This window comes from Mus musculus, chromosome 5 (genome assembly GCF_000001635.26).
Source record: "Mus musculus strain C57BL/6J chromosome 5, GRCm38.p6 C57BL/6J".
NCBI classification, from domain to species: domain Eukaryota; kingdom Metazoa; phylum Chordata; class Mammalia; order Rodentia; family Muridae; genus Mus; species Mus musculus.
In genome coordinates, this window is record NC_000071.6 from 97,017,996 (window position 1) to 97,045,877 (window position 27,882).

Below are 27,882 nucleotides of genomic sequence, written 5' to 3' on the forward strand. Positions count from 1 at the left end.
GTGAGTTCCAGGACAGCCAGAGCTATACAGAAAAACCCTGTCTCGAAAAAACAACAACAACAACAACAAAAAACACCCCCAAAAAACCCCCTCAAAAAAAAAAAAGCATGAGTGATATCATCACTTTAGTTCCCAGTCCTACAGAAAACAAGAGCAGAAGAGGGAAACATTAAAATAGCTATTTTTGCATAGTAAAAATAGAACTATTATTATAAGTTAAACATTTAAAATAAAAAACAGCAAGGTTAGGCATGATAGTAACAAAGTTCAGATTTGAATGACATTATTCCTGTACAGCAAATATCTAAATGTAGTAAATCCTAAATTATATTTTATTTCATATATGGGTTTGGAGGGTGACTATATTACAAAACATTAGTATATAATGTCAAGACTTTTGTTTTCTGCAAACAAGTTTATTTTTTTTTCTCCATTAAGAGGCATCCAAAATATTTTAAGATAGAAATATACATTTTATAATGCTAATTAACTGATTTTTCTTTACCTTGTACTGATACCTTACCAGTCTGTTTATTCCTCCATTAATTCTCCACATGATGGGTCAGTTCACAAACATAAGTCCTGAGAATTTATAACTGTAGAGTCCTGGCTCTCTTGCCTTTGGTACAGGTATGATACCAAACTATGGCTAATACTCTCTCTTTTTTTTTAAGTTGTAATTTTTTTAATGGATATTGTCTTTATTTACATTTCAAATGTTCTCCCCTTTCCCGGTTACCCCCTCCACCCCCCCAGCGATGCTAGGATGAAGCTCCTCCTTTAGAGAGCACAGTGCTCTTCTCAGCTGCATGCTACTGTCCAGGGTTTCCCTCCACTTTTCCTCATTCCGTAAAGAAGACAGTCAACTTACGGCCTTGTAAGTCAGGATTTTTATTCTTTTTGTTTGTTTGTTTTTTGAGATAGGGTCTTAACTATTTAGTCTTGAACATGCTGTACAGACCAAGCTGGCCTTGAACTGGAAGTGGTCTGCCTGCTTCTGCCTCCCATATGCTAGACTTACATATGTGTAGTGCCATGTCCTATCAAACAAATCACTCTGGGGTGGACTGCAGGTGAGCAGGGTGGAAGGAGCAGGTGAGCAGGGCTGCGGGGTGGAGGGTGGACAGCAGGTGAGCAGGGCTGCGGGGTGGAGGGTGGACAGCAGGTGAGCAGGGCTGCGGGGTGGAGGGTGGACAGCAGGTGAGCAGGGCTGTGGGGTAGAGGGGAGCAGGTGAGCAGGGCTGTGGGGTGGAGGGTGGACTGCAGGTAAGCAGGGCTGTGGGGTGGAGGGAGCAGGTGAGCAGGGCTGCGGGGTGGAGGGTGGACTGCAGGTGAGCAGGGCTGCGGGGTGGAGGGTGGACCACAGGTAAGCATGGTGGTGAAGAAGAAGCTGAAGCAGTGTGTAGAAAACAACACTTTCACATCTGGGCATGACAACTAGCACCACTATTTTACCTCAGAAGACACTGCTAGAACACTATTTCAGACCAAAACGTCCACATAGTCTAGTCACAGCATGTACACAGTGAGTTAGCCATACAACATGGACTTAGTAAATGCTCGTAGTGTGTCAGGCCCGTGCGACAGCAGGCGGAACAGTTAGCCACAGCAATCCATTGAGTTACTCATGAGCTTTAAATGCTGCACAGCGATTGAAACAAGACAACAGTAAAGCCTCAGAAGGGAGAAGAAATGAAGCAGGGCATGATGGTTATAGAGACTTAGCACAGTAAATCCAGGTGCCTGGAAAGGTAGGGGGAGCTGTATAGAGATGGGGAGGCAGGGAGAAAGTCTCAGGTGAGTGCATTCCAGGTAGAACAAAGTAAGAGTGAGGCCCCTGACATGGAGGGGTGTAGGGGTGTGGGGTGGGGTGGGGTGGGGGCGGGGGTGGGGTGGGGTGGGGAGAGGTTAGAGCAGAGGAAGAGTCAGATACTGCAGTCTTCTGTCTCAACGTAAATCTTTTCCCACTTTTTTCTGACTTCAGTGAAATGGGAGCCACAGAAAGGATGTGAACACAGAGGTGACATGTTGGGCCACTGTGTGGAAAATCAAACGAATGTAAATATCACACGCAGGAAAACCACCTGGGGGAGACTGTGATGTCATTTTGGTAAAGGTGACTAGGGCAGTAAGGATTTTGGGAAATGGACTCATGCTGTATTCCGAGGGAGGAGCATAAAGGCCGAGAGATGAAAATCGTACAAAGAATGCCCCACCACAGAGGACCACAGCCATGCAAGTGAAGGGGCCCAGACAGTGAGTCGGGCTGCACAGGTGCTCCATTTTGTGAGCAGTGAATGAAGTCAGTTGTCGAGAGCACAAGAGTGTATCCCTGGAGATTAAGGAGCACACCCTCTTTTCAGTGTGTATTTTATGACTTCTCTTTTAAGATTTTTATGCATTTATTTATAGTACTGGGGATTGAGCCTAGGGCCTTAGCCTATTCTACTATTGATCTACATCTCTACAGTTCCTTGTATTTTGAGACCGCATCTTATGTAATCCAGGCTGGCTGCCATCTCCTTATTGATGGAATTACTGATGTGTGCCAGTACGTCTGGCTTTTTAAAAATTTGTGATGTACTTATTTGGTACAGTGTGATATTTTGATACATGTGTATAGTGTGAAGTTATTAAATCCATCAACTTATTTGCCATTTCTTTGTGTTGACTATTCTAAGTTCTATTTTAACATATTTTGAAATATATCATAAACATTGCTGACTGTAGCCACCTGCTGTTCTATAGACTGAGCTTATTCTTACTGTCTAATTTTGTCATGATTGGAATAAGATTGCTTCCAGTTTTTATTGTAAAAAAGCAGAGCAATGAAGTTAATACTGAAAACAGTTTAAGAGTTAAGCGTGACCATTACATGGAAGCACATGAAGTGGTCTCGGACCGGAAATTCCCACCAAGTATGCTGACTGACTGCGTTTTGACCACCCAGGGCATTTTTGCTTCCAGGATGAAACAGTTTTTCTATTTGAAATAATATTGACAATTAATTGTCAAATTGAAAGTACTTTTTCTAGGAGGGAACCAGAAAGAACCAGAAAGCTGTTAAACAGCTTGTTATATTAATGTTAAACATGGTCTATGATAATGTGTAAATGCACAGTACACTGAGCTTGTCGGTGTAAATGCACAGTACACTGAGCTTGTCAGTGTAAATGCACAGTACACTGAGCTTGTCAGTGTAAATGCACAGTACACTGAGCTTGTCGGTGTAAATGCACAGTACACTGAGCTGGTCGGTGTAAATGCACAGTACACTGAGCTTGTCGGTGTAAATGCACAGTACACTGAGCTTGTCGGTGTAAATGCACAGTACACTGAGCTTGTCGGTGTAAATGGACAGTACACTGAGCTTGTCGGTGTAAATGCACAGTACACTGAGCTTGTCGGTGTAAATGCACAGTACACTGAGCTTGTCGGTGTAAATGCACAGTACACTGAGCTTGTCGGTGTAAATGCACAGTACACTGAGCTGGTCGGTGTAAATGCACAGTACACTGAGCTTGTCGGTGTAAATGCACAGTACACTGAGCTTGTCGGTGTAAATGCACAGTACACTGAGCTTGTCGGGAGTGGAAGTGGCCAAGATGAGCTGATGGTGTGTGCCCTGGGGAAGGGGTCCACTGCAGGCTGATGGGAACAACGGTCTATATTTAGTTATAATATTTCAGAGAGATTGAGCAATCTGATTGCTGTCTGAAGTATTACAGCTTAAGGAACTTTCGTATATTATTTTAATTTGAAGTGGTTCACTGTGTATAATCACTGTTCATAGTTGCTTGTGCCATAGGGATGTTTTTGTATGTGTTTTGAGATAGGATTTCTTGTGGCCTTGAACTCATTCTGTAGCTGAGGATGACCAAGTGCCTGCTTTTATTTCTCAAATTGTTGGGATTACAGGCTCACTTGGGTACCATTGATTTTTTTTTTTCTTCTTTAAAGGCTTTACGATATCCAGTTTAAAAATGGTTCGCCTTTTATAAGTAAGGTATCATGCTTATTAAGTCAAATTTTCTTAACAAAAATTTGGGAAGGGCATTGTTCTTTTTTGATTTCTTCACTTGTCTTGTTCTTCACTTCTGTTATTTCTAGATCCTTTTGTTCATTATTATACATTTTGTTTGGCAAGTGGGTAGATGTGGGCTGTAAAAATCATTAGAACCAGAGATTTATAGGGGAATAAAAGACATGGCTCTCTCTTGTTAGACTAGCTGTCTGCTTCCTTTGGTCTCTTTCTTATCTACAAAGTGGAAATATGTTAAATGCTATGTGATGTTACAGGAATGAAATAAAATATGAACCTCAATTCTGATTCATTCTCCTTACTGATAACAATAGCTTTGGCAAGAATGTACGTTGGTAATCATCCCTCGTTAGAAAGAGTTGCGCTTTTACGAGAAAGCCTTGGATTTGCTGACTTAACCTAGGGCTCTGTTGTACCAGAGATAAGCAGTCAATGGGAGGAAGAACCGTCTTATGCCTCAGATCACACAGACACACGTAAGTGCCTTTCCTACTTATCTGGAACAGGGTTTCAAAGTCCCATCGTTTTTCTGTGATTATGGCTGGAGCTAGGAGTTGCTGATAGTTAAGTCCTTCCTCTGTTTTGCTGATAAAATGTACAGGGAAGAAGAAAAGATCACATGGGAGGTTGCCCCCCCACCCCCCCACCCCCACCCCCGTTTGCTTTCTCTGGATACATTTCATAGGCATCACCACCCATGGCCAAGTCTTGGATAAACATGCAGTGTTTCATGTGTTGGGATGTTGGAGCTGAAGGTTGCTAGGCTACCAAAAACATTCTCTGTCACGAGAGACTTAATGGTCCCTTTGGGAAAAGTCTGTAGTGTAAAGTCAGCATTAGTGGCTGTCTTAGGAAAACTGCTTCTCAGTGGCCATGGTGAGGTTGGGTGGCAAGAGGGGAAACATTGGGAGAGCAGTGGACCTGGTTCTGATCCCCAGCTTACGTAGGGAAGGGTGGACTAAGCCCAGAGCCTCAGAGCTGTTAGAACTGGGTGGAAATAATCCCGGCACTTGGGAGACCGTGACCGGCTTGGACCAAGTGATGGAGTGCTGTCTCAGCACAAGGGCTATGGATGCAGCTCAATAGAGAAACCTCAAAGCACAAAGAAAGGTGGAAAGTGCTACAGGGAGTACCTCATGCCCACCTCGTAGATGTAACTAACCACAGAGCATTCACAACTTTCCTTTACAACATGTGGGCAGATTTAAGGACTTCTTCAGAACATTCTTACGCACAGGTAGAAGAATGTCAAAGAAATTAGCAAGTGTTAGTTTTAACAAGGGATTTGAGAAATTACCCCCTTTCCTTTATGGGAAGACTGAGCAGTTTTAGTAATTCAAAGGTTTTTTCATTTTGGTAGCATCCTGCTTCATGTTTAATACCCAATGAAATGCTGTATTAGTAAATAGTACCAGCTACACTGTGTGGTACAAACAGCAAGTGGTGAGAACTAAAGTTCATGCAATGAATAAGTCTAATTGTGTGAACATGCAGTATTTATGCAGTATGGCTTTATTGCATGATTCTGATATCTTGTAGTGACTTCCAAATTTTTTGACTTTTCCATGACTCCGTTTCAGTTTAATAATTTGTAATCAAGCCACCGGAACATAATCACCAGAACATAATTTGCTGTTTGATATGAGGGGAGTACTCTGGGGCTTATCCCAACTATGGGTGGATCCTGTTAGAATTGAAAGGAATTGCTTAGACCAAATATTGCTGAAACAAACAACCAGGAGAAAAGAATTGTTTTTACATTGAGGAGAACTTCTACTGATTGAAAGGAAAGGAAAAGTCTTAGGGAGAGAGAGAGATCCCAAGGACATGCAGTTGATCCATGGCAGAGGCCCACAAACTCAGGTAAAGATGCTTAAAGTGAGGGCTGGTGGCTCTCAGAGACAAATAGCAAACTGAGAGGCATTTCCTGTCAAATTCACAACACTTTCAGTGCTGTGGAGGTCTCCTGAGGGTGAAAGAAACCTGGCTGAGTTGCTTGCAACTAGAAGTTTCTTTGACATTTTAGCTAGTTGTTGAAAGCATTGAATTTGAATTTGAAGTCTGTTTTCCCTTTACTGACTTAGCTTGGGGAGCTTTTCTGTAGAAACAAAAGTTCCAGCCCTTAGGAATGTTGTGTTTCACTTCCCAGTACCAAGAAACAAACAAAACCAAAACCAGTTAGAACTGAGCTATCCCAGAAAGAAGTACAGCAACAGGAGGGCATTTAATGCAACATCATCAGAAATAACAACAAACAACCACACTCCCCAAGACACAGGTCACCTGAATGGCTTTTGTTATGTGATGGATTATATGTGCATATATGGTATAGTAATAGAATAGCTACTCGTTAAATCCTGCAGGGTGGCTCGATAGGTGCCAGCGTGCTTTTGCGGCTGCTGTGGTATCATTCTGTTAATGGTGGTTGTGGAAGAAGGCTGACCCTAAGACACATATGGTTGAGGGCTTTTCAGTATGATGGGACCCTTTGCCTAGTTCTGCTTGAACCATAGCCTTATGGTGCTGGATACTCAGTGGTCACCAAAGGTCGTCCTGAGATAGTGGCTCCATGTTGTATTATGCCAATGAAAATTTAAAAATGCCAACTCTGGTGAGAATATGCAAAGTGGAAGCAAGCTTTGTTTATAGAACACCGAGAGATTGAGACATAGTGAGAAGCTAAAGAAAAGAGAGAGACTCCTGAGAGATTGAGGAGTTTCCAAGAGAGGAAAAGGCTACTGAACTGCTCTGTTTAAGGTTTTTGTGGGAAAACTGGACAAGAGTGGAGGCAAGCTCTGTTGGGATTAGTTAACTCTCTGGGCTAACAGGGACTGAACCAAGAGAAGGCTGCATGCTCTGTGCTCTGTGTGTCCCTTTACTTAGCCCAGTCAGGGAGATGGCTGTGCATGTGCCTTGTTTCTGTGTCCTCTGCCCAATTCGGGGTGGCTGAAGCTGCCTCTGTCCTTCTCTGACTCAAGCTTTGTTGCTCCTGACCTTGACTTTGTGCTGTGAGTCACTTGGGCAACATTTGGATTTCCAGCCTTGTATCTCAAGGTTGTGCCTTAGACTGTCTCGTTGCTCTCACGCTCATGTGACTAGGCATGTTGCTCCTCGATGGTGCAGTGTCGCCTCTCTCCCAGCCACCACCATGTAGTTCTCTTGGTTACCCCATATTTAGCTTCCTGTCTAGAGGTGGTCTAACGTGGTCTCTTAGGTGGAAGCTTCTTGTTAGAAGTGGTCTTAGAACTTAGAAGAGAAGGACACTATCTTAGCTAGGGTTAGTGTGGTGATGAAACACCATGATCAAAAGCAACTTGGGTAGGAAAGTATTTAAGTTAGGTTTTCACATCATAGTCCATCATTGAAGGAAGGCAGGACAGGAACTCAAAACAGAGCAGGAACCTTGGAGGCAGGAGCTGAAGCAGAGGCCATGGAGCGGGGCTGCTTACTGGCTTGCTCCTCATGATTTGTACAGCTTGCTTTCTTATAGAATCCAGGACCACCAGCCCAAGTATGGCACCACCCACAACTGGGCTGGGCTCTCCCCTATCGATCACTAGTTAAGAAAATGTCTACAAGCTTACCCGAAGCCTGATCTTATGGAGTCATTGTCTCAATTGAGGCGTCCTCTTCTGTGATGACTGTAGCTGTGTCAACTTGACATAAAGCTGCCAGCACAGACACTTGCACCTTATGTGCCTCTAGGGCTTTGTGGTGGCCATCTGTCCAGCTGCCAGTGGCCCAGAGCCCTGGCCACTTCTCACCTGTCCAACTTGATTACGTCATACTCAATTCCAAGCCTCTGATTCGTCACCTCAGTGTGTCAGATGCTGCTGTTGCAACTCTGTCTTCTCTTTAACCAGCCTCTGTTTTCACTGTAGCAGTGTGAGCAGCTTACAGTGTTCGCCATGGTCCTTTCTACTACCAATGAAGAGCTAGCTCATACATGCATGGGAACACTCGTTAGAACAAGCAAACAAACGAAACTCATGTGTTTGTGTAATAGCTTGTAAAACCTAGGTAGAATTATCTACCAAAGCCTATCATCATTTAATTTTATGATCTTGTGTGTGCGAATAGTGGGGAGAGGGGAGGGAACACCTCAGTTCAGTGTTACATAAATTGTTTCATACAAGAACCCTGAGAGAGCGAGGTTTTTCTCTAGAGTGTAGATCTAAGAAGGGAAGTGACTCTGGGTTAATAAAGTCAGCAGTCGCTTTCACTGACACATGTACTTAGGCCAGTGTACCCTTATTCTCCTGTCAGGTCTGTATCCCTTGCAGATTCTCTTGTGCATTTTGAAAACATCTAGAGTGTCTCATATTTTCCAATAATAGCACAAGTTTAACAGTCATGCCTTTAACGTTTTAACAAAATCAACATGCCTATAAGAAAAACATGTTACAGAATGTTCTATACCAGAAAGGAGTCTTAAATGAATGTGAGACTCTTATCTTAGATTTGATAAAATAATTGATTTTTTAATAGCACTATCTATGTATTTCAAATGAACTACTTTCTCAGATGCAGTAAAGAGAATGTCTCAGTAACTGGAGTAGGTAAAGAAAGCATTTACTGTCTCTCACTTGAGTTCTGGAGGGAGGTTTGCTAATTCAGTGGTCCACCTGTCCTGAGCCATTTTCTTTCTAATCGCCATGGTCACAGATTATCTACATCATGTCTAAGCATCATCTTACAGAGAGGCCAGAAAGAAGAGTGGGGCCTTCCCTACCACACACTCTCATTTGGGCGGGAAATTATTCCCTGCCTTCTCAGTACCATGAACTAGAGCTGGTGAGTACCCAGCCCTAAAGTAAGTTGCTGATAAGCAAATCAGATCCCAGATTGCATGGGATACCATACACTCATCCCTGCAACTGGAGGAGAGGCCAGCTGTCTCTTCTTAGCTATATTAAATGTTAAGTAGTAGCTATACCTTGCCATCAAGATGGGTGGGTAGGAATTAGCATTACAACAAGTTATGTGAAGACATTTGTGTATCCTGAGTCACAGGTATCTGTGGAAAAGTAAGGTTTAGTCTGTTGCCCTTTGAGAGAGAAGCAGATTCACTCGAGAGGCCTATGGCTCTGTAAGTACTGTCCTCACTGATGCAGAGGCCTGTGACTCTGTAAGTACTGTCCTCACTGATGCAGAGGCCTGTGGCTCTGTAAGTACTGTCCTCACTGATGCAGAGGCCTGTGGCTCTGTAAGTACTGTCCTCACTGATGCAGAGGCCTGTGGCTCTGTTAAGTACTGTCCTCACTGATGCAGAGGCCTGTGGCTCTGTAAGTACTGTCCTCACTGATGCAGAGGCCTGTGGCTCTGTAAGTACTGTCCTCACTGATGCAGGAGGGCAGCAGGTGGCTCTCAAGCAGGAAGCTGCTCACTCTACTTACTTTTATCCTGAATATAGTCTGGTGATTTTCCTCTGTTATTTAGCTCCAAAATGAGGGGGAGGGGGAGGGGAAGGAGGAGGGAAAGAGGGAGGGAGAGGAAGGGAGGGAGGGAGGGAGGGAGGGAGGGAGGGAGAGAGAGAGAAAGAGAGAGAGAGAGAGAGAGAGTGTGAGTGAGTGAGTGAGTGAGTGAGTGTGAGAGTGAGTTAAAAAAATTTCCCACTATGTTGCCCTGGATGTCCTTGAACCAGTCTGGTTCTGAACTGACAAGAGATTTATTTGTTTCTTCATCCCAAGTGCTGGGACTAAAGGCGTGTGCCACCATGCCCAGTAAAATTATAGTATATACTTTAAATGGTAGTTTCTGATTGTTTTACATTAATTGGGCTTCCTCTCATAGGTGGATTCTCCACTGTTTTCCTGGTGCGGACTCACAGTGGGATCCGATGTGCACTGAAGCGAATGTATGTCAATAACACACCCGACCTCAACATTTGTAAAAGGGAAATCACGATTATGGTAAGTGAGAGAAATTTTCTTTTTTTTAGAAATTTGGATCCCTTTCTTTTGGTTTTATATCACATTCACAGTTTTTTAGGCAAGTTATGTATTAGTTTATACACACTTGCAAAACTTGAAAGGTCGTTCAGTTAAACTGTTCTGTGGGAATTGGTAGTTGATGGCGCCTGGCCACACGTGAGCCTAATGCCCAGGTCACCCTTTCCTCGACTGCCCAGTGTGGGTGCAGCAGGTAGGGCGCTCACTGCAAGTGTGTGGGACTGGGAGGGTAGAACACTTCACAGAATTATGTAATGCACACCAAGTTCACCTACCCGACACTTTAAGAAATGCAGTCTTCCACGTACCACGACTCCTTCTCTGTTTTCTTGTTCAACTGGTCTAGGCACTGTTTTTCTCATGCAGAAGGAGGCTCCCATCCTGAAGGTGGTGACTATATTAGCTTTCCACACATTCTACATTCATCTTGTGTTTATATCCACAGACAACAATTTGTGGTCCGTCCCCCCCCCCCCATTTCAACAGTACTGCTCTTCCCTGGTTTTCCTGTGAACTTTACAGTGTAGGGCCAGTTGTCCATCATTAAGGAAAGCTCTTACCAAATACTAGTACAGTAAAAACATCTTAGTAGACTACTAACAACCTCAGTGCTCTTGGGACCTTCTGGTTCGCACTTCTCTTCCCCCACCTTCTCAGTTCTTACCTGTGTACACATGCACACATGTGTGCATTCACTTAAACTCGACCTCTGGTAATAGAAAATTAACTGATTTAGTTAGCGCATTCACAGTATGGTATAATCACTACCTCTGTAGCTTCAATACCTTTTCATCACCCCTGAAAGAAAAGCCCTGCCCACTTAACTGCCCATTTCATGGTCCCTTCACCCAGCCCCTAGGGAGTGCCCTGTCTGCTTGGGACTTCTGCTCTGAATATTTCTGATAAATGGGGCTGTACAATGGGTTTTTTTTTATTCTTATCTCAGTGCCTGTGAGGTTTGTAGACATTGTAGTGTTCTTCAGTACTCCATTTCCTTTCTGTCACCACACGATATTCTGTCAGCATCCCAGTTAGGCATCTGGGCTGCTTGTACTTTTTTGGCTGCTGTGACTAGCTGCCACTGCTGCACACATGTGCATGTGTGTGACTAGCTGCTGCTGCAGTGCACATGTGCATGTGTGTGACTAGCTGCTGCTGCAGTGCACATGTGCATGTGTGTGACTAGCTGCTGCTGCAGTGCACATGTGCATGTGTGTGACTAGCTGTTGCTGCAGTGCACATGTGAATACATCTCCGTGAGTAGTTTCTCACCTTGGCTTATATGCCTAGGTTCTTCTGTAAATGTTTGAGGAGCAGCTAGACTTAGAGTACAAACTGAACCACACATGCTCTTCCCAGCAGTCCTCACTGACAGACAGCTTAGTTAATGCCAGTCCCACGTATCTCACTGCCAAGGGGACTTCCTTCTTTATATCAACCTCTTTATCAACACTTACAAATGTGATCTGGTTTTTTGAATATATGTGATCTGGTTTTTTGAATTCCAGTTGTTTCTGTCTCTTAGCTAGTTTAGAGATGATTAGGTTTTGAGACATTTTATAGATAAAGATATTAGCAAACAGGTTGATAAAGAATTGCTTCAAGATAATGGGGACGCTAGATTGAGTTCCCTAACTTGGGCCTAGATAATGCACTGCTGTGTATAAGTCAGTTTTTCTATGGCATTCCAGCCTGGATTTCCACCTTTATTCTCCCCCGAGTTTATGCCCATCTCCTCAGCTTTCCCAGGCAAATCTCCATGCCTCTCACTATTTCCCTGAATCCCCTCTCTTCCTGCTAGTGTTCCACGCCTGTTTCCTGCCTCAGCTCATCTGCCATCTGCTTTTTTTATTGACAGGTGATGCTTGTAAGAGATTATATTATATTGTAAGAGTTGTAGAGAGCTACAACTGAGCCGTGCTCTTTGACTCAATAGAGTTAGTATACTTCTGAGACAGGGAGAGGATACTAGCAGCTGCTCCAGTCACGTCTTTGCCTTTAAACAAGGAATAGTTGGAAGATTACACGTTTGCAGTGGTGGTCTTTAACTGCTGTTTGGCCACCCACCGCCCACTGTATGAGTTAACGTGTTTTGCGTATAGTAGTTCTGACTACAGACTGTTGTGCACAGTTGAAACTCAGTGTACTGCGAATGATAGTAGTTGCAGGATCCCTGAGTGGACTCTGACCCTCTTTGCAGCCCCCATATGCTGCTGCTGCTGACCTTGTACCGGGGGAAACGTTGTCAGACTTTCCATTTGTTATTCGCTTGCACACAGCACTAATAGTATCTTTAACCTATGCGCTCTTTCTCACAAATGTTTTTTGGCCACTTGTTCCTGTTTTAGCTTTAGTGAAAAGTACATGGACCCATGACTCCATGGAAGAGTTCAACATAAACTATAATGTTTAGGAAAAATGTATGAAACTCATTCATTAACATTAGTGCTTAATTCCTCTATTTTATTTTTATTTTATGTTGTATTTTATTTAGTTTTCAAGACAGTGTTTCTCTGTGTAGCTTGGCTATCCTGGAACTCTCTCTGTAAAGCAGGCTGACCTTGAACTCACAGAGATTCTGTCTGCCCGCCTCTGCCTCCTAGCAATTCCTTTTCTTTTTTTTTTTTTTTTTTTTAAGATAAATACTATTAGGATTCTAATACTTTATTCTTGAAAAGTATGTTATGCACGTACTTTGGTAGATTAGTTCTAACTTATATCTGTTTATTTTGTATGGATCTGTGGGGGCAGCATGTGTAGAGAGGTCAGGGCAGCTTACGGGGCTTGGCTTTGTCCTTCCACTACGTTGGTCCTGAGATTGAGCTCAGGTCCTCAGGCCTGGTGGTCGGTCAGTGTCTCCACTGGCTGAGCCATGTCACCAGCCCTTGGTAGATTATTGCTTTTATTACTTTCTTGATGGAACTTATAAACAAATGATTATTGGTTATTCATCTTAGATAATGACTGTTCCATATGTATTGAGTTTTTGATGAAGTCATAAAAATCCCTGACTGAAATACTGTATTCTCGTACCTTATTCCTGCTTTTAGAAATTTATTAAATCTAGTTATTTAAGCTTATAACCATTACTCTTAGAAGTTTAAGATTTATATTTTCTAATTTTAAAGATTTTATTTCTTTTTCACAGAAAGAGTTATCTGGCCACAAAAATATTGTCGGTTATTTGGACTGTGCTGTCAATTCAATTAGTGACAATGTGTGGGAAGTGCTTATCTTAATGGAATATTGTCGAGGTAAGTATCTGTCTTCATTTGTAGTGTGCTAAAAGAACATCCCTTTCCATGAGCATGAGGTCCGAGGTTTCTCCCAGGGCAGCTGCTACCTTCTTCTCCATGCTTTATTGCAATTTCAGCTTTAATGACTTAATTACACATGCTGTTAAAACTTATTTAAAATCTAATGATAATTTATAATTATGACAAGAGCCTGCAAATGGAGAATTAAACAAAGTGATAATTGGGTTCAAAACAAGAAACCCAGGCTAGTGAAGTTATACTTGTGGTTGTCTGTATAATTCTTTTGTAACCAAGAGTTAGCGTTGCAAGATGTACTGTAAACACATTTAGGCAGCACATGCTAGTTTTCTTAGTGAGTGTGTATCTGTGTGGGTGTGCCTGTAGGGGGATTTAAAAACATTTTTTATTATATTTCTTTGTGTGCATATGTGTGCTTGAGTTTGTGAAGGAGGGCACACACAAACAACAGTGCCCATGCGTAGGTCACAGGACCACTTGTGAGAGTGGCTCGCTCTCTCTCCTCCCATCACGTGGGTCTTAGGGATCAAACTCAGGTCCTCAGGCTGGGTAGCAGTGCCTTTTGCCAGCCCCACGCCCAGCCATAGTGCTTGCAGTCCACTGGCTTTAGAAACAGGGCATCCCAGTTGATCTAGAGCTCATTGAGTAGGCTAGGCTTGCTGGCAATGAGTCCAAAGGGTCTTCCTGTTTCTACTGCTCCAGCATTGGGATCACAGGTGCCTGCCGCCACACCTACTTCTTACAGGTGCTCTGGGATCTAGCTGAGGACTGCACACTTCAGTGCAAGCACTGTACCTACCGAGTTGTCTCCTCAGTCACCGTTGAGTTTCCTCTGTGAGATAGGATTCATATAGCACAGGCTGTTCCCGGAACTGATTCTCCATTCAAGTTATAGAGCCTGCAGTTTTTAAAAAGTGATTTTTAAATTTTTATTTTATGTGCATTGATATTTTATCTGTGTATATGTATCTGTGTGTGGGTGTCAAGCCCCCCAGAGCTGGACTTACAGACAGTTGTGAACTGCCATGAGGGGCCTGGGAATTTAACCTAGGCTTTTGGGAAAAGCAATCTTAACCACTGAGCCATGTCTCCACCACCATAGAACCTGCAGTTTAAATCATAAGCTCAATGGCTTTTATTCATTTGTGTCAGAAAATAGGAAAGCACATTTATTTAGACCTAACATAGTATTTAAAATAACTGTTTACTTGCACAGCGACCTCAATAGTAATAACACATACAAAGTACCCCTGACTTCTACTCTTCGCATGTGTGAGGAGGAGAAGGGCTCTCAGTCTATTCCCTACAAACGTAGTGTCACTCACTTGGTTTTTGAGAAGAAATATTTACCTGATGTTTGAATCATCAAGGTTTTTTTTTCACAGGAATTTTAAAATAAAGCATGATTTCTGTAGGGGCTGGAGAGAGGGCTTGCAGAGAACACAGGTTCAGGTCCCAGCTACCTATGTGCTGGCTTATAACTAACTACCAGGTTAACTAGCTCCAGGTTCAGGGGCTCTAACTCCCTCCCTCTCCCTCCCCCTCCCCTTCTCCCCCCCCCCCCACATACACATACACACTAATTTATGTGTATGGTTCAAAAAACCCAATAGCTACTGTGTTGCCACACATCTTTAATTCTTGTACTAGGGAGGCAGAGGCAGGTGACTGCCTATGAGTTTGAGTCCAGCCTGGTCTATATAGAGAGTTCTAGGCCAGTCAGGGTTACATAGACTCTTCAGAAAAAACAAAACACAAGCAAACAAACAATAGCAGCAGGAACAAAAACCCAAAAGCTGGATAGTTCTGTTCAGCCCTGGGTTGGCTAAGCAGCCTCCTGACGACTTAGGTTCAACTGTTTAATTTGAAGCAGGATTTAGCTGTCCCTTGTGAATATTTTATTTCCGCCATCTTGGATCCCCTCCTCCTATCCCTCCTTTCCCTCTGTTAGGTGTTGACTCTCTGAGTGTGTGCCTCTGAGTGGAGTCTCCAGTCTCTTGGACTAATTAGTTTTTCCTTAACTTTTTGGTGAGTTATGGGTGGAGATGGTTTTGAGATCTTGAGTTTCATGTCTTTCCTTTCCCTTTCAAGTACTGGCCAGCATTGACACTTTCGCTTCCAAGGACAGAGGAGGCTGGGGCAGGGGATGGCCAGAGATGAACACGTCTGTATTCTGTGCTACATCTGACCGTCAGTTTGGTTACCTAACAGAATGTGCAGTGGTGCAGAACTTAGACGGTGTTGCTCTGTTTTCTCTCCAGTGTAGTTGATTATTCGTTTGTTTATGTGACTGACTTTCTGCATAGAGACGATCAGGTAGCTTTCTGGTTGTCTCCATTGTTTTGAAGATCACAGTATGTACACTTCACGCATTCTTCTTGTAGGACACCCTGTTTTCTCTCTGTGTCTCTCTGTCTCTTTCTTTCTCTCTCTGTCTCTGTCTGTCTGTCTGTCTCTCAACCATGCTTGTGTTCTCATTTAAATGGATGTTTGTCTTCCCTCATTTGATTATCTTTTCATTTATTTTTGATTTCTGATTCTTTGGAAGCTTCCTTGAGTGTGTGTTTCAGGTTTTCTATAGAATTTTGTGCTTTTGCTCTATTTTAATTTTTAGTAATTCTTCCTTATTCTTTCCTGTATTTTTACAGTTGCTCTTGTTTTGTTTTTAAGCCATTTGAAATTAAGAAATTACATGTTTAGAATATTTTTTCCCTTTGCTCTAACGTTCCTTGGAGTCCTCTGCGTTGTTGCTCTGTTGTATCTCATGTGGGAAGTTTGCTGTGTGCATCACAGATCATAGCATGCCCTCTGAGCTGGCAGTTTTATCTTAAAAAGAGGAATGCAGAGGCCTGAGTTGAGTGTTCATAGTTTCTTTTCCCATGTGAATCTCCCATGGGGGAGGAGTGCTTTGGAGAAGCAGGGGATGGGAGAATGAATCCTCTTTTACTTCTTTTATGGAAGTCACTTATATATTAAGACGAGGGATCCGGTATAATACACACAGTTCAGTCACACTGGTTGTGTAGGGAAGGGAGGAGAATGGGTTATGTAACCAGTACATTACTTGCCCCATAGTCTAGCTTTTCAATACTTACAGGTATCTTCTGTGCCATGCTTCTAAATTCATGGTCTTGTACTTCTTAACTTGCTAGTTTAAAGTTAAAGCAGGGTTTTCAACCTGTGGGCCTGGACCCCTTCGGGTTTGAATGACCCTTTCATAGGGGTCACATATTAGATATCCTGCTCATGAAATATTTACGTTATGATTATAACAGTCGCAAAATTAGAGTTATGAAGTAGCAATGAAAATCACTTTATGGTTGTGGGTCACCACTCCATGAGGAACTGTTAAAGAGCTGCAGCATGAGGAAGGCTGAGAACCACTGACTTAAAGAGATAATGTGTTTTGCAGACTTTCGGACCTCACTGGTTATTTGAGTATCTTTGTATTTTTTTATGAATAACTTAGGAACAAATTATGGCAATGTGTGACTTTCTAAGTTTGTTTTGGAAGATGCTTTGTATTAATTTCTCTAAGCTGTATCTGTAGTAGCTTTTGATTAATAACAAAACCCTTGAGGATTCAGTGGCAGAAAGCAGCATTTGCTCATGATTGCTTACACATCTGTCAGTAAGCGGCTGTGGGTGGAGCCTGGCAGGGTGGTGGTGCTGAATTGTCAAAGCTTGTTCAAATGTCTGTCTAGTAGCTGTGACTAGTTGGGGTAGTTCTACTTCCTATCTTTATCGCTCTTGTTGGCCCTAGTAGGGTCTCCTGGGGTGGATTTCCCTATAGAGATAGAAGGAACAGATGCCCACAGAAGCACCTAAGCTCTCTCCCCTTCTCAGTTGGATGTGAATATGTGTGTGTGTGTGTGTGTGTGTGTGAGGGCGGGGTCTGTGAGTAAGAGTGTTGGGATGATATTTAGGACTGCAAACACAACTGATACTTTCTGAAATCTTTGATAGTTAAGAGTCTCAAAAAACAAAAACATGTTTACCTCTATGCCAGGCAGAGGTGGCGCACACTTTTAATCCCAGCACTCGGGAGGCAGAAGCAGGTGGATTTCTGATTTCGAGGCCAGCATGGTCTACAGAGTGAGTTCCAGGACAGCCTGGGCTACACAGAGAAACCCTGTCTCGAAAACCAAGAACAAAACAAAACAAAACAAAACAAAACAAAACAAAAGGGAGTCTCTGCATTAGCTTGTGCCATTGAAAGGAAAAGAAGCTTCCATGACCAAGGTTGAGAAGAACACTGTCCCTGTGTCTCAACATAAATGTTTAAAAGGCAGTGTGAGAGCTGGAGAGATGGCATAGAGGTTAAGAGTAATGTCCCCCATAGATAGGTTCTGAGTTCAATTCCTAGCAACCACATAGTGGCTCCCAACCGTCTGTAAAGAGATCTGGTATCTTCTTCTGACCTGCAGGCATGCATGCATGCAGAATGCTGTATGCATAATAAATAATTTTTAAAAATGCAGTTTGACAACATGTCCACTTAGCAAGGAACACTATTAGCAACCTCTCCCTCCTGATCAGCGGTCTCCCCAGCCGTGCGCCTTGGCTAGGTTTACAGTACCAGGACCATGGTTGCTGTAGCAGCTCCTGCTGGTTGCAGAGGCTGCAGAGGCTGAGGTGAGGGGGATCATGAGAGTTTAAGTTCAGCCTGGCAGTGAGAGGCGTAAATCCCCTCCTGCAGAACAGTGTGCTGCCTCCAGCAGGCAGCCTGCTGTGGCACCGGGCAGCAGGTCTTGTCTGGCAGGCCTACGGTGTGTGTGATCCACAGCCAGGCAAGGTTGCTGATCATTTTTCTCCCAGTCCCATCCTATTATTTCTTAATAGGAGTAAAGCATTAGTGGCTTAATTCATCAGATCCCTTTATCCTATAATAAAGGCGATATTTTAAAATGCCAGATCTATAGTTCTCTTTGGCATTTGAGGTAAAAATATGAGATGCAGCTGTCAGTGTCTGACTTGTCGGGCACTCCTCACCTTTCTTTCCTGCTTCCTTGGCTGTATCAGCACGAGGCCTGTAAGTGTTATTTGTTGTTAGATGTTTGTACACAAAATCCATCATTACCCACGTGGTCCCCCAAATCTTTGCCCTGTTAGTTTGTCATCATTCTGTGTCCATGTGACTCTCACTGAGATAAGAAAAGCCTATGTTCTTCTTTCTCCCCCTTCCTTCTCATCCTTGCCTCAATCTAAATTCAGATTTTCCAGGTGAGCTCTTACATATTACTATGCAGTGGTACAAATTATAAATCATATATTTGTGTCATTATTTTTCTCTTGAAACACTATTGATCAAATGTTTGTTTGTCACACTTTATCTAATACAAAACAGTATTGAATGACTACTGCTTCAAATAAATACATCATTAATTGTAAGGAAACTTGCAATTTCAAAAGTGGCTAAATGTTAAAAAATGGCAAATAGTATTAGCAAGACACTGTCTTGTCTAGTGTTCTGATCTCAGAGCTGTAAAACGTAGGAAAGCATGCCATGAACCAGTGCAGTGGTGGGTGTCAGGAGCGTTGTGAGAGTTAGCAGAATCATGGCTAGTGCTGCAAAGGCCTTCCTGGGGCTGGCATGGTTTGGAACATGTCCTCAGAGTTACTTGTTGTTTAGCTGGGCAGGTTGTGAACCAGATGAATAAGAAGCTGCAGACAGGCTTTACCGAGTCAGAAGTCCTACAAATCTTCTGTGATACCTGCGAAGCTGTCGCACGATTGCATCAATGTAAGACTCCCATAATCCACCGGGATCTGAAGGTAAGAACTGGGCCACACGTGTTCTACACTTCCAATTTGAAATGCCCCTTTTTTCCTCCCTGCTCCTGTCCCCTCCCCAAGACGCTGTGCAGTTTGCTTACGCGTCATGCCTGCTGTTGATTTTCTGACCTTTCTCACTAGAATATAAGGATCATGAGGCCTTTGATATTGGTTTGTTTTTGCGTGTGATAGGTGCGTGTTCTTGAACATGCGTGGTACAGAGCAGAGGTTCATTAATTGTTTAGTAAATAAATGAGTGAATGCCTCCCTCGTTTGAATGATTAAATACAACGTTATATCTTATGATAAAAGTAAAGTCTCATTTAGCATATAGGTTGTAGATGGTCATGAAAGCTAAAGTAAACTTTATTAGCATTTTAGTAATGTAAATAAGAATAAAAACAAAAGACATTGCCAGAGTAATAGTAATTTATTTGGTCCTTAACATATTTATTTGGTACAGACTGTGTTCTGAGTACTTCAAGTATTCTAACTCAATTTATTTTAACAACAATTCCATGTCATAACTATTATCTTCCCTGTTTTTCTGGTTAGAGAACCAGAGTGGGAGCAGCTAAGTAAATTGTGCAGTGACGTAAACACTAGTAAGCAGCAGCCGGGGCTCTCTCTGAACCTGGGTTGTAGTATTTAGGACACTGGAGTAGCCACAGTTTGTTTTAGTTGTTTTAACTCTGATTTCCAAGTTAAAGTGTAAATTTAAGATGATGGTGTAGGCTGCATCAGAAAAATCTACATTTGAAAATGCCTACTTTCTTAAAATTTTTGAGACTTGATATGGTAGTGCCATCACTGTAAAAAACCTGACCACATGCTTCAGGTTGCATTTAGAATATTGTATAAAATTGTCAGATGTAATGTATAAGGTGAATATGAAATATGAATGTATCTTGTCTTACTCTTGAATCTGGCCCACATATAAAAAATAATTTAAAACTAACAGCACGTCTGGTTTTAAATAGTTTGCATGTGAATATTCAAGCTAAAGAAGTTAGTCAGAAATGGATTTTAAATTTTTTCCACTATTCCTTGTCTGCAGGTGGGCTGAAGTCTAGGGATGGAGAAAAAAGAGAATTTTGACAGCTCTCAGTTGTACTTCAGAGAGGGAATTTAGGAGGTTAGGATTGAACAGTTTTACAAACCCTTCTGGCCTCCTGAGTTCTGGGTTCATCAGGAATGTCCCACTGCCTGCTCTGGTCCATCTGTCTCTGGCTTAGGTGTTGTCTGTCAGTATATATGTGTGTGTGTGTGTGTGTGCACGCGCGAGTATTTCGTATATATGTACCTAGCACCTGATCCCAGCAGGTTAAAAAACAGACAACTTTCACTTTGAAAATAGTAATCACTGATTTTCTTCTCTTAAGGTAGAAAATATTTTGCTAAATGATGCTGGAAATTATGTGCTTTGTGACTTTGGCAGTGCCACTAATAAATTTCTCAATCCTCAAAAAGATGGAGTTAATGTAGTAGAAGAAGAAATTAAAAAGTAAGTTTTTATATATTTTATTTTGTCTCATAGACATTTTGATTAACTTTGAGTCTGTGGCTAGCATTAATACAAATTTTATATTATTCCATTTGTAGATTCCTTCAAAATGAAAAGGATTAATATATGAATAGATAGTCTAATAGATATTCGATAAGTACCATGAATGATTTTTTTTGTCTGTGTGGTAAAATTAATAATGAAACATGTAGAATAAACTATAGTGGCTAATAGAACCATTAAGAAAAATTTAAGCGATTTAGAAAGATTAATTTTGAATGTTTATGAGTTTGAATGTTTTGCATGTGTGTATACATGCGTGTAGGGCCCATGGAGGTCAGAAGAAGACATTGGATCCTCTGGAACTGGACTTAGAGATGGTTGTAACCACCATATTGGTTCTGCGAACTGAACCCTGGTCTTTTGCAAGAGCAAGAAGTGTTCTTAGCCACTGAGTCACCTTTCCATCTCCTTAAGTGACTTTTGAGTTGAGCATTGTGTCTGGTGTTTACTGAAATGGGACAGTGGGTGTTTTTGAAATGTAAATTGCTTGAAACATGTTAGCTGCTGTTAAGAGTATGAACATTACATGTATCAAAAGCTAGGTAGGAGGAGTGTGAATGCTGAGACTGTATGAAGTCATCTTGCAAAACTTTCTGGAAAAATATCACACATGCTTGTAAGAACCTAACTTTTCTAATTTTAGCTTTAGAAAGTAGAACAAACTGCCTTAGAGCACTTCCTGAAGTGACATAGTTGACAGCAGTCTGTCAGAATAGGGTCTTCTCGGTAGTGTCCTTCATCATAGGTTCTCAGGACGAGGAGCTGCTCAGAGAGCTGATGTCTGACCACTTGTTTAATGCAGTTACATAGGCAGTAGTGACGTATACTATAGACTACGTATTTCTACTCAGAAAACAGCTTAGAACGACTTACTAGACTCTGCAAGAACGGGCCCTCAGTAAACATGCCTGCACGTCCCGTAGAGCACAAGGATAGAAACACTGGATGTTGGCTTCCTAGAATTCATGTCATTAAACCTCTTGTGGATGAGTATTTCTGGTGGCTCCTTGAGGTCTCAGGGATCTCTGATCTGCTAGATGTTTAATTTGTTGCATTGTGGGATATAGTTAAGGCTCAGTGCATTGTGGGATGTAACTTAGGCCCAGTTAAATTTTATGATGGTTGGAGTATGGCGGGCGAGGTCAGCTCATGAAGAGTTTCCATCCTCAGTTTAGGAGCGGATGGTCTGGTTCTTGCATTCGTTCCCAAGCACTCATTTCAGGGCCCTCTCGGGTTTTGGTTCTGGGATCTAGTGATAAAGTTCTGCCGTTGTGAAGCTTCTGTTCTGGTTCCTCTGCAGTAGCACATTGAGACATCTCGCCTGTAAGAGTAGTGTGCAAAAAGTGTGGTGTTAGGATGTTTTGATTAAATTCTCCGTGCAAAATAAACACTAAAAAAGATTTTGCTGTGATAAAGGTTGTCTGTTCATACTCTTATGATTTCTGCTATGAGATTTGAACACTACTTGATTAAAAATATCTGTTCCTAGTAGATTTGGTTTTTTTTTGTTAATGGATATTGATTTATAGTGTCTTTCAATTCCAAAGAAATTAGGTTGGTATTCATATTAGAACTGTACATAATGTGTATAATTGAGTTACAGTAACAAGATAACTTTTAAGAGAATTATAAAAACTCAGAACTTTTACTACTGTGTGTGACTGGGTGCACTAACATCTATAAACCAAACTCCTGAGGAAAGAGATGAAGTTAAATTTTGAGCATGCAGTTCTACTTTTAATATGTGAAAATATTTTGATAAGGAGGCTGTTATAGTTAATTGAGTTATTTCATGTGAGTCAACAGATATTATTTCCAATAGATGGTCATTTAAGTTTTTATTAATAAAGAAATTCAACTTTTATATAACTAGAGATACTATTGCAGTTGCTGAATAAAAGTGTCTCTGGATACTTTGTTTCATTTAACTCTTGATAAATTTTAAAAACAGTGTCATTTCTATATATTTCTGAACCCAAAAGCCTTTTAGATTGTGTTTTAGAGAAGCCTATCTTACCTGTCTTCTTGGTTTTGAATGCATCTCCTTTGTTTAATTCCTGTTGCCAGATACACGACTCTGTCGTATAGAGCACCAGAAATGATCAACCTTTATGGAGGGAAACCGATCACCACCAAGGCTGATATCTGGGTAAGGCGCCAGGCTGTGCTTGGTTGTAGCTGTCTGAGTAGAGCTGCCTGCTGTGTGTCTGCTTCCCAGAGGTCTCCTTTCCTGCAGCCAGGAGCATCTGACTCAGGGGAATGCTGGGATGCCCTTGTTGAAGAGAGGGGATAGGTGTAAGTAATGCAGCTGCCTCCACAGCCATGCTTAGGGTTTAGATTATAGGTGGATGCTCACACTTTTTGGTTTTAAATGAGTGGAATTTTTGGCTGATGGCAATGTATCTGGATGGAATTGTTAAGCAATTACACTATAACTTTCTGGAATATTTTACGTTTTTTTGAATGGAAACTAGCACAATTCTAAACATGTCATTAACTACTCTTTATTGAAGGTCCTTATTTAGTATATTTTTACTTGGATTTAATTAAACCAATAGATAGTATTAATGTATAGGAAAAAACCTGCTTAGGATCTCACATCTCTTTCAAACTTGTAAGTAAAATACGTTTTGGATTGTATGTAATAGTCTAAGAAACTATCTTAAACTCTGAATGCATTAAACAATAACTGTTGGTTACATTTGCACGAGCATATTATTAGAGTACACTTTTAAAAAGTAATTGCAGAACTTACAAAAGAGATATTTTTGTTTTTTGCATTTCATTAAAAAATTACCTATTTTATGTGTAAGGCTACATGTCACAGTGTGTGAGTGGAGGTCACAGGACAACTTTTAGAGGTTGGTTTTCTCCTTAGAACTTGGATTCCAAGCATCCCAGTCGGGCATCCAGGGTTAGCAGTGATAGCTTCCCTGCTTGAGTTACCTTGCCGGCTCCACATGTGTAAGTGTCAGCCAGTGCCTGTCTGCTTGCCGGCTACCCTAGCCTGCTCCCTCCCGGATTTGGGAAGCCATAGAGAGCCCATGAAAGAGATGGACAGTCTTGCAAAGTGGTCAGGTCTTTGGGATCTTCTTATCTGCTTATTGCAACACATTTATATATTCATTTATTTATCTATTTATTCATTTTTTTGGTCAGTGATTCTTAGGGTAGTTGATTTTTTAAGATTAAACCAAATTGGAAGAAAATTTGTTTTAATTATTTTGACATTGTTCCAGTCCCTATGATTCAGTTAAATTTCCTGTCCTTGGCATTAACATTGGATTGATTTGATAACTTATAGAAATGTTGATGGTTATGTATGTACAGAAAGCAGAATGGGTTGAAAATTAATCTATAAAGTAGAATTATGACAGGAAGTGACGGTAGCGATTTTTTTCTGGCCTACCTGTGTGGCTGCTCAGTTCCATGGCACCTGAGCGGTTTCAGCAATACAGCAGCTGCAGCCGGCTTCACGGCTTCTTTGAAACCAATGGGTGGTTTTGTTTCCTGAAGCACAAAGTGATTATCTAGTATCTTATTGCAAAGTATGGGGTCGTTCTTCATTTGTCACTTTTAAAACAAGGGTTAGTATATATGTAAATAAGTACATAAAGATCTAAAAGAAAAAGCGAGCCAACCTAGTGTCTGTCTCCATGTCCATGGGGCGTGTCCAACGCTTGTTGCTTAGCGCAAACGGAGCAGAACCACTACATGTCAGGTGGGAGTCTGCTCAGTTTGATCAAAACTTGTATTTGCTGGTTCTGTTTCAAGAAAACATGCCAATTAAAAGAACCACAGTGTTCAGGTGAAGTAGCCCTATAGCATTTTATATTTTGGCAAAACTGTTTTTCCCTTGAGAGTTTCCCTTGTAGGCTATTTTTATTCTGACATCTAGTGTGCTGACTAGAAATGCCACATTAGCTTAAATGAGGAAAATGGAACATGATGATGGCCTTCAAAACCAGCCTGCTCCATCCTTCTTTTTCTTACGAAGTTCGCATTGTGTCAAGTGACTAAGATGAGCGTACTGTGCTTACACGGTGCAAAGTCGTTCACTCTTTTTCCCACCATTCCTTTTCTGGGGGGTGGGGGCAGTGTACTTGAAAGCACTGCACATCTCAACTCCATCCTAAGAGCCCACAGTCTCCTTTTAAAGTAAGCTGGCATTGCCAAATTATGTGTGGACCCTCACATTTACTCTAAACCAAGGAAAATGTCCAAGATTTGATTGGCAGGATAAAATTGGTGGAAATGCAGTTCTCATTTGTATTGAAGGTCATCTGGATGGTGGAAGGATATAATTTAATGCAAATATTATGCCTTCACTAGTATTTTTACAGTCGTTGAATGGGGATTTCATGTTCAGTTTCTTGTTTTATCTTCCCCATAGAAAACCAGTTATCATTACCGTTTTAACCACATCGACTGGGTATTTCTAGTTAGTATCATTACCATTTTAGTAATAATATAATAGCATATCAATTTTTCAAGTAAAGGTTTGGAATTTCTAGATCATTGAAATGTCTTCACTACAAGAGTGTTATCATTGAAAATATTATTTTAAAATTAGTGTTGTACTTACAAAGGTTTCTGTATAGTATAGTCTTCATAGACATTATAAAAATACTTGTTAGTTGCGGATGGTGAGATAGATATGTGGGAAATGTAACAGCAGAAAGCTTATCTGCTAATTAGCTTAGCATCAGCCATAACGCTGATGCAGCTGTATGCTAACTGCTGGATAACTTATTTAAGTTGGAAATGCCCCTTATCCTTGTGGCTTGAAGTGTTATCTTTTGTCAAAGTGATAATTTTGTGAACCAAAAATCCTTTTTTCTTTCTTGGGAATTTAGCTCAGTGGTAGGGCGCTTAAGGCCCTGGGTTCGGTCCTCAGCTCTGGGGGGGGAAAATTCTGTCAGAGGTTTGAGCTGTGACTTAGCTGTAAATGCACTCTGCTACTTTTGTAGAAAAACTTGTCCTTTAGAATGTTTTACCTTCATGTCAGTAAGTGACTTACTGATGCTGTGAGGTTTATAAACTCATGCAAGTTTGGCAGACAGAGACCTTCTCTTTTGATGCTACTGATTAGTATAGAAAAATGTTTAGTATTATATATGGAAGCAGAATTAATTTTAATGTTTGTGTGTGTGTGTGTGTGTGTGTGTGTGTGTGTGTGTGTGCACGCGCGGTCCCACTATGTGTGTGCTAGTGCCTGTGGAGGCCAGACATGGTATCAGACTTCTGGAGCTGGAGTTAGAGGTGGTTGTGAGCTTCTGACATGGGTGCTGGGAACTGAACTCAGGTCCTCTGCGAGAGCTGCACATATGAATTGTTGAATGATTTCTCCAGCTCCAGAGAGTTAATATTTTTTTATTGCACCTAACTTGTTTTTTGCCTGTGTGTATGTGTGGAGGCCAGAGAGCTATTTGAAGACCCCTCTTCTCTTTCCACCTCATGAGCTCTGGGCATCACACTCAGGTTTTCAGAGTTGTTGGCCTTTACCCATCTTGCTGTTCCTTGAATCAGTTTTTATGTTATGAAATAATGACCGGTAAGATTTATTGTTGGTTGTCTTAACTTTGATGGACAACCTACTCATATTGTGAATCATAGAATTTAAATCACGTTTTAGAGTAAGTTTTAAGATAATTTAAGACCAGCAGTATGTTCCCTTTAATTGGGGTTACTACTGCTGTGATAGGCACCATGACCAAAAGCAGCTTTGTGGAGGAAAGGGTTTATTTTCTCTTATAGCTTCTATGTCCATCACTTAGGGAAGCCAGGGCAGAAATGTAGAGGTAGGAACTGAAACAGAGACCATAGGGGAGTGCTGCTTCTTGGCTTGCTCCCCATGGCTTACTCAGCCTGCTTTCTTACGTCCCGCAGCACCCCCTAGCCCCAGGGTGTCCCCACCCACAGTGGGCTGGGCCCTCCCAAGTCAGTCACTAATTATGAAAATGCCTCCATAAACTGCCTGAGGGCAGCTGATGGAGACATCTTCTCAGATGTAGCTGTGTCAAGTTGGCAGTACTAATTAGGACAGTACCAAGTAGATACTGTTCCATCCAAAAGGAACCAGCTTGGTTTATTTTCGCTACCCATGATACAGAGAGCAGCTTATTTAACTGGTCACAGATGCAGCAGAGAAAGATCATACTAACTACTTTTAAAAAAACATTAAACATTTTACCTGGTTAAGTAATAATTTGATCTAAAGTAGGAAGGTCTACCTTGTTGTTGGTGTGAAGTGGCCTGTGTAGCTTTGGGTTTCTTGGTGGTGGTGCTGAGGGCTGTGCTCTGTCCGGCCTTGAGTATTTAAGTGAGTGGGCTACCACTTCGGTCCAGTTCCAGCTGTGCCCTGGGCTGTTTTGTGTTCTGTGGTTGGATGCTGAGCACTAATGATGTTCCCATGTCTTTGTTTTGCAGGCCTTGGGATGTTTACTGTATAAACTTTGTTTCTTCACTCTTCCTTTTGGTGAGAGTCAGGTTGCTATCTGTGATGGCAGCTTCACCATCCCAGACAATTCTCGCTACTCCCACAACGTGCATTGCTTGATTAGTAAGTATTCGGAATGATGTATTAATATTGTTTTTTTCAGATACTGTACTTTAGTGCCTGCTGTTTATATTCTTTCTTAAATCTACATTTTTCATTTCATATAATTTTTTAAACTATAGTAAAGATATTTTTAAAAAATGGCTATATTACCTCTATAGAAGAGAAAACAATCTAATTACTAATGAGTACAAGAATATTCTTAACCTTCTAGATAAGATTTTTATAGCACATGGCAGCAATGACATTATTAAGGCAGCCAGAATTGCTGGGGACGCTTATAATAAACTTTAATTGTTCAGGTTTTGTATCTTTGAAACCAGATATCCACGTAGTTAATAAATAGCCAGATTCCCTTTCCTTCTTAAGGGCCTTTGCTTCCTTTTATAAAGAGACTATAATTTAACATTTTGTACGTGTAGATTGTAAATTTCCGAGAACGATCTCTGAGGGGAGGGCGGCTGTTGGACAGTAGCTTCGTTGGGGCAGTACTCACACCGCTCCCTCTGCTCTGACTAAAGCATCCTTAGCACTGCAGCTTCTTTTCTGCACTTTAAATACACACTTGTAGCCTCTGTGGCACAGAACAGAGTATACATATGATAAAGATAGCATTTAAACTTAGCGAAGAAAATAGTTGGAAATCGATCATTTCCTTAGCCATTTGTGAACAACGATAGAGCTAAGTCTTCCGTTTTTTTTTTCTGTTAAAA

The 27,882-nt window shown here is 41.5% G+C and overlaps 1 protein-coding gene across 3 annotated transcripts in view; it reads left to right on the forward strand.

Moving 5' to 3' along the window:
- Bmp2k (BMP2 inducible kinase) overlaps positions 1 to 27,882 on the forward strand; it is a 93,377-nt gene that overhangs the window by 20,324 nt on the left and 45,171 nt on the right. For all 3 annotated transcript variants that reach the window (XM_006534788.4, XM_006534789.4, NM_080708.1), the window contains exons 2-7: positions 9,836 to 9,954; positions 13,142 to 13,247; positions 18,901 to 19,043; positions 20,426 to 20,547; positions 22,678 to 22,759; positions 27,040 to 27,172. In XM_006534788.4, the coding sequence (XP_006534851.1) occupies positions 9,836 to 9,954; positions 13,142 to 13,247; positions 18,901 to 19,043; positions 20,426 to 20,547; positions 22,678 to 22,759; positions 27,040 to 27,172 (705 nt within the window). The remainder of the gene's footprint in view (positions 1 to 9,835; positions 9,955 to 13,141; positions 13,248 to 18,900; positions 19,044 to 20,425; positions 20,548 to 22,677; positions 22,760 to 27,039; positions 27,173 to 27,882) is intronic.